The 6,330-nt window shown below is 36.5% G+C and overlaps 2 protein-coding genes across 5 annotated transcripts in view; one reads left to right on the top strand and one right to left on the bottom strand.

Annotated features, from left to right (window-relative positions):
• LOC111481600 (carbon catabolite repressor protein 4 homolog 1-like) overlaps positions 1–2,753 on the top strand; it is a 6,584-nt gene extending 3,831 nt beyond the window's left edge. The window contains exons 3-12 of one of the 4 annotated variants that reach the window (XM_023127125.1): positions 349–435; positions 527–610; positions 694–783; positions 883–969; positions 1,397–1,450; positions 1,536–1,627; positions 1,734–1,848; positions 1,993–2,140; positions 2,232–2,385; positions 2,513–2,753. In XM_023127125.1, the coding sequence (XP_022982893.1) occupies positions 349–435; positions 527–610; positions 694–783; positions 883–969; positions 1,397–1,450; positions 1,536–1,627; positions 1,734–1,848; positions 1,993–2,140; positions 2,232–2,377 (903 nt within the window). In that variant the 3' untranslated portion in view covers positions 2,378–2,385; positions 2,513–2,753. Of the gene's footprint in view, positions 1–348; positions 436–526; positions 611–693; positions 784–882; positions 970–1,396; positions 1,451–1,535; positions 1,628–1,733; positions 1,849–1,992; positions 2,141–2,231; positions 2,390–2,507 lie in introns of all 4 variants that reach the window. The other 3 variants (XM_023127123.1, XM_023127124.1, XM_023127122.1) reach the window with 3 other exon arrangements.
• A 698-nt stretch (positions 2,754–3,451) lies between these two features.
• LOC111481672 lies at positions 3,452–5,504 on the bottom strand. Its single transcript, XM_023127231.1, has 3 exons — positions 5,135–5,504; positions 4,134–4,496; positions 3,452–4,052 (listed from the first exon to the last, which is right to left on the bottom strand). Exons 1-3 carry the CDS (start codon positions 5,399–5,401, stop codon positions 3,567–3,569), a joined length of 1,116 nt encoding a protein of 371 aa, XP_022982999.1. The 5' UTR covers positions 5,402–5,504; the 3' UTR covers positions 3,452–3,566.
• Positions 5,505–6,330: the final 826 nt, after the last annotated feature.

Genomic DNA, 6,330 nt, shown 5'->3' with positions numbered 1-6,330 from the left:
TTTTTTTTTTTTTTTTTTTTTTTTTTTTTTTTTTTTCCCTTAATGGAAGTTTGGTTATTCATAATAAAATAACAATCAAACATATTTCTCGTTTCAACCCAATGAGATTTGCAGCCTCCCGAATAAAGAGATGTAAAAGATGGGTCTAAAGAAACCATAAAAGAGAGAAGTTTTCTCATATATCTTTCTAGTCTTTCTTGTTTATTATTTTTGAAGTGATGACCTTTGTTAACTTCACAACATTGACAACATTGTTAAAGTTTTGAATTTTTTTTTTTTTCATTTTTTTTTCTGGTCAAATATTGAATGTTGTGTATCAACTACGCCTTGTTCATCTTCTTTAAACAGGTTCAGAGTGATCACTTTATGGAATTTTTTGCTCCCGAACTGGACAAACATGGATATCAGGCACTTTACAAGAGAAAAACCAATGAGGTTGATTTCACACTTATCACTTGCATTATACTCCTTGTATGTATACACTAAGTCTATCTGTTTTATCATCCTCTGTATTTACTTTTTTCAGCTCTACAATGGGAACATTCAAACTATTGATGGCTGTGCAACATTTTTCCGTAGAGATAGATTTGCACATGTCAAAAAATATGAGGTTAGGAAGTGTTTTAGGAAGTGGTTTGCTTCATTACGATGTGTGCATTGCCGCATTCTAAATGTACTTTGGCATGTTTGCAGGTTGAGTTCAACAAAGCTGCACAATCTTTGACTGATCCTGCGACTATCCTAACTGCTCAAAAGAGAAATGCTATAAACAGATTAATCAAGGTAATTTTCTTGTGCTTCTTTTCCCCTTCTTGTCCATGCATTTTGATTGCACAAGGTTTTGTGAACTTATACATGATTTTGTGCCATACCTGTTGTTAGGATGATGTTGCACTTATCGTAGTTCTTGAATCAAAGTTCAGCACTCCAACGGTTGATAATCCAGGAAAAAGGCAGCTTGTTTGTGTGGTAAGAACTCTTGAATGTTTGTCTATTTGAAGATGTTTCTGTGGTTTGATTTTATTGTGTTTTTAATATAACTGCTAGTTAATATTTTCGATGAGGCTTCTTAATTTTCTAAAAATATTTAAGCCTATGTTATCTCTCTAAAGTTTCTATTTTAGATGTACTAAACTTAAAGCAGTGTGTGCGCACTTCTTGGGCTGTGTCACACAAAAGCTACTTGGTGTCCAAAGCCTTTTCTGTTTCAAATTTTAAACCTTGCTGTTTGATATCCTCTCTACTAGGGGAGTCATAGAGTTGGATTTTTTGGTTTCTTTGTGTAATTCACTGCTTCACTTTCTTTGGGGAGCCAAGCTTTTGCAGTCTCCTTACCTCTTCTCCTCTGCTTAGATATTCTATTCTTCATGAACATTTCATTTTAACTTCTTATCAGGCCAATACGCATATTAATGGGAATCAAGATTTGAAAGATGTCAAGCTCTGGCAGGTAATTTGATTTACGTTGTACTGTCATATTTCCTTCATTTTCCTCCCCATGAATATGAATTTATATTTAACGTTCTGTAAAATAGGTGCATACTCTATTGAAAGGACTCGAGAAAATAGCAGTCAGTGCAGATATTCCAATGTTGGTCTGTGGGGATTTTAATTCTGTTCCTGGAAGGTTCGTTTCTGCGTAGTTCTTTAATTGCACTTACTGAAAAATAGCATCATACGGTCATGTCCAGATCTGTAGAATTTATTATCTCAGTAATTGAACCTTGTTGCAGTGCCCCACATCATCTTCTTGCTAGGGGGAAAGTAGAACCGACACATCCAGATTTAGCTGTAGATCCTCTAAATCTATGTCAACCACATAGCAAACTGTCACATCAGCTACCGTTGGTAAGTCTTCTATCAACCTTGCCAAAGTATGTAAGCCAGTCTTCCCATTTGCCAACTTTATGCTTTTTGTCAATAAGCATTATGTGGTTATCAGTTCTGAAGGAATCTTCCGGTTCATAAATCTGAATGATGGTTTCTCCACAGGTTAGTGCTTACTCCTCCTTTGCAATAAAGGGAGTCGGCATCGGTTTAGATAAGCAGAGGAAAAGGCTGGATCCTACAACAAATGAACCCTTATTTACAAATTGTACTAGAGATTTTATCGGAACCCTGGACTACATATTCTACACGGGTATACCCCAGCCTACCGACTGCTGTTCTTCGTTTCTTCATTTTATTCAACTGGGATGTTTCTTTTAAAGCTTTATGTTCTGTTTCTCCAGCGGACACTTTAACAGTGGAGTCTTTGTTAGAGCTCTTGGATGAAGAGAGCTTGAGAAAAGATACAGCACTTCCATCCCCAGTATGGTCCTCCGATCACATAGCACTTCTTGCCGAGTTCCGATGCAAATCTCGTCCTAGACGTTAACCCATACTGTAGGTAACTCTTTCAACATTGTCAAACAATTCAGCAGAGAATAAATATAAAGATGCTTCTGTCTTGTTTATGTTTTGGTTGCGGGGAAAGGCGATCTAAAAGTAAAATTATGCTTTTGTAGTTCAGGTGTGTGGAAGAAAAGCATCGAAGCAAAGGTGCAGAAGGAGAAAAAAAAAAAAAAGGTTGGTGTTGGTTGAGAAAGTAAATTAAATATAGTAAGAGTGGTGGTGATGGATCATGCGGTGTTCAATTCCCACAGAGTTATCTCCACATGAGATCGTCACTGTGATCTGCTTTTGTATTTGTGGTACCTTCTTCATCTCATAGTAAAAGTTTTTAATCTCATGCCTTAATCATTCCTTTGCTCTCTCTCTCTCTCTCTCTACAACCAAATACACAATCCTTGCTCTCTCCTCCGCAGTGCGCTTTCTAAGAGAGAATGATGACCGAGTACAGGGGGCTTATTTAAGAAGAATTATTCTTCTGAAGGTGTTTTGGGAACAATTTGTGGGAATTGTGATCAGATTTAGCTTGATGCTGTTGTCCAAGTTTAGAAAAAAATTTCTATGGTAATGAAAAAAATATGGAATACTGGATTCATGATGGATAAAAAACTGTTAGCCACAACTTGTCACCCTACTAAAAAATTGAAAGTGAACTTTTTTATATTGTTGCTTATATTTTCACTGATCTTTTATATCAACAAAATTCAGATTTATTAAGTAGATTTGCACTTGAAAACATTCTCTCCCTCTTTTCTCCCCCCTTTCTCCCTCTCTGTCATCACCAAAGACAATCCCGAAACCCTTCAAATACCAATCCCGAAACCGTCGCAGGAGACTACTGGTCTGCTTCCCTGATTCGGTCGCAAGAGATTCGTTTAGGTGGCGGAATCGGCATGGCAGCGAAAGACGAAGTCGCAAGAGATTCATAAATCCAACGACTGTAACGCTAACGCACCAACCAACACGGCCTCATTTCTCTCTTTCAAATAATGCCAATGTGAATTTTAATTTTTTTTTTTTTTTCCGGAATTAAGAGTTTTCCAAAAAAGTTGCAAAAATATTAGCCACTATAACATACCATTCCCCTTGTATTCTTTAAGCCCTGTATTTAATCAACGACTAAACCCATCCACCCACCTCCACCTCCACCTTCACTCACAACCCCTTGCTTTATCTCAATCTTTTTGAACCTGTTGAGGCGGGATAAAACTATCCATACACAATCCAGGAACATTAAACGCCATATCATCAATACTCCAACTCTCCTGCATTCGTGTAATCATAGGACCCGTTTTCAGATCGTCTCCAAAGCGTGTGATGACGACATTGGTCTCACCAGAGTGGGCGATCATAACACCATCGACCGATCGATAATCTCCAATTTTTGTGGACATCGTTGTTTCCCAATACATAGGGTGAGAACCAGGGGATTGAATTCGAGTCAGCGAGGAGTCTTCCAAGTATACCAAAAGTCCACGTTTTTGGCAAAAGTAGCCATAAATGGCGTGCTTGATCATCTCGGCTGTGTTGTCACTTCGATTGGCCAAATCTGTCTGATCGACCGATAATTTCAATACGAAACAATCAATGCCCATCATTTGCTTCTCTCCCATGTATTGGGCCGGAGAGAATACTTCTGAGATTGCTAAAGGATCTAGTCCCTATATAAACAAACAACTATGCATCGTTTATTCAAACAATAATCAAATATCAATTTTAAAATATTCTGAAAAGAGACTTGCCTGAAAAGCACGGCGGAGAGGGCGGACGGCGCCCTTAGCGGCGTGAGAGCCAAGCCAGGGCGTGTGCCTCCAAGCCACGTTGCCATCGCTGCCGGCCACGATGCTGTGGCCTCCCACAGCCAGCTCTATCAGCCACTTATTCGGAATCATTTGCCACATCACAAAGCAACCTTTCTGTGTTACACCGCCGGTGGGTCCTCCTACTCCTCCTCCTCCACTTGCGCCACCGCCGGAACTAACCTCATCCACCAACCCCATCGTTAATTTCCCGGTCGCAAATATATTCTTCACCCTCCCATTTAACTTCCGGCACCCAGTCGCCGCCGCAAAATGCTCTATGATATATTGAGACGATGATGAAACCTACCCAAAAAGATTATAAAAAATTGGTGTAATTAAAATTATTTAGTTAAATTATACAATTAATCCACAAATTTTTCATAATAGATACAATCCGATTAAAATTATCCAAAATTCAACAACTAAAGTATATACAATTTTTCAATAACAAAAACTAAAATTTTAAATTGATTTCCTTGAGACATTATCTTAGAGATCAAAAAAGGCAAAAACGTCAAGATATTAAATTTTCAACCAAAAAAAAAATCAATTATTTTTTTTAAAATGTGAAATGACGAAAATACCCCTAAATTTGTTTTATGTTTATAAAAATGCCACTCTTTTTGTTTATTATTAATTTTAGAATTAAACTGTTCATAATTTTCAAACAAAGTTGTAACAGATTAGGTTCTGTTCTAACAGATTTGTTTCTAAGAAATATAATGTAAAAGAAATTTGTATAAAGAACGTGCAGGTGAAGCATACATATATATATATATATATATATTATTTAAAAATTAAACAAAAAAAGTAATTAAAAATAGAGATCTCCAACCACCCAAGCAGGAACCGAAACCCGAGAAAGAGATGTTTGTTTTTGTTTCCCTAATTTATTTTTCTTCTCAAACGGAAACAGAAATAGGTAAAGAAATGTCGGAAACCTGATTGGCAGAGGAGACGAAATTGTTAGGTTGAACGGAGACCGGAAACAGAGGGCAGCCGAGGACGCTGAGGAGAACGTTAAGGCCATCGGACCTCTTTCCACTAGAAAGGATCGACAAATGAGTTCTGATCCAGTTCCGCCACGATCGTCCTCCTCCGCCACCGCTGCCGCTTCCACTCCGGTTGCGATTCCGAGTGCGGCCGTCATGTTCGTCGATCGGCTCCTCCGATAACGGCGCTAGACGATTCATCCTCTGTAACTGCATTCGGAATTGGGGGAAGAAGCAGAGAGAAGAGAGTGGGAGGTTACTTAAAAAGAGCGCCGAGAGAAACAGAGAGAGAGACTGAGTGACTAAGCAAGCGCCTGATGCTTTGTGTGTAAGACTGCTTTAAAAGCGACCTCTCCTTGCTTCCTTCTTTCTTCTCCCCCCCACTCGCGCCCTCTCGCGCGTCTCTCTCTTCTCCTCCAATAAATCACAAAATTTTAAAATATACATTTTTAATCTACCATAAAATTAATATATTAAACTTTAAACATTTGAAATCTAGATTCAGCATATAATAATGCTCGACATAGTCACATTATCTCCACAAACCAGCACGAGTCATTCCTACGTAAAAATACTCCAAATAAAATAAGATTAGCTTCTGTGTTCTTATAATTGAGCTCCCGAATAAAAAAGTGCATCTTATTAATATAAGAATAGTGGTCCAACGATTATGAAATTACTATTTTTGGTCATTATAAAAATTGGATTTTAATTTATTTTAAATTTTTCATAACCCTTGAAAGAAAAAAAGAAAATAAAATGAAAAAGAAAACATCACATGGACCTACTAAAAATAATAATTTCCCTAATCAGAAATAGGCTGTTAATAATTAAAATAGTAGATTATACATTTAACGTTTTATTTTTAAGTTACTTTACAGGTGGAATCTAGAATATACAAAAATAAAATAAAATTATGTATATATATTATTATACAAACCAATTCTTTACAGCTTTGATTCTGCAGAAATCACTTTTGGGGCATGATGCCATCTTACTTCATACCTTTATTTCTCAATTAAATAATTAAGAAATAAAAAGCTATATATATATATATATATATATATATATATATATATATATATATATATATATATATATATATATATATATATATATATATATATATATATATATATATATAT

This window comes from Cucurbita maxima, unplaced genomic scaffold (assembly GCF_002738345.1).
Source record: "Cucurbita maxima cultivar Rimu unplaced genomic scaffold, Cmax_1.0 Cma_Scf00007, whole genome shotgun sequence".
In the NCBI taxonomy this organism is placed as follows: domain Eukaryota; kingdom Viridiplantae; phylum Streptophyta; class Magnoliopsida; order Cucurbitales; family Cucurbitaceae; genus Cucurbita; species Cucurbita maxima.
Note: the sequence above shows the minus strand (reverse complement) of the source record. Positions and strands in the feature narration are given on the sequence as shown.

Excerpts from the sequence above, each read along its gene's own strand:
- LOC111481672 (XM_023127231.1), bottom strand. The coding sequence starts at position 5,401 with ATGCAGTTACAGAGGATGAATCGTCTAGCGCCGTTATCGGAGGAGCCG. Across the intron at positions 4,497-5,134 it reads TCGTCTCCTCTGCCAATCAG|GTTTCATCATCGTCTCAATA; the intron begins GTTTCCGACATT and ends CTTTTTGGGTAG. Across the intron at positions 4,053-4,133 it reads CTCTCCGCCGTGCTTTTCAG|GGACTAGATCCTTTAGCAAT; the intron begins GCAAGTCTCTTT and ends TTGTTTATATAG.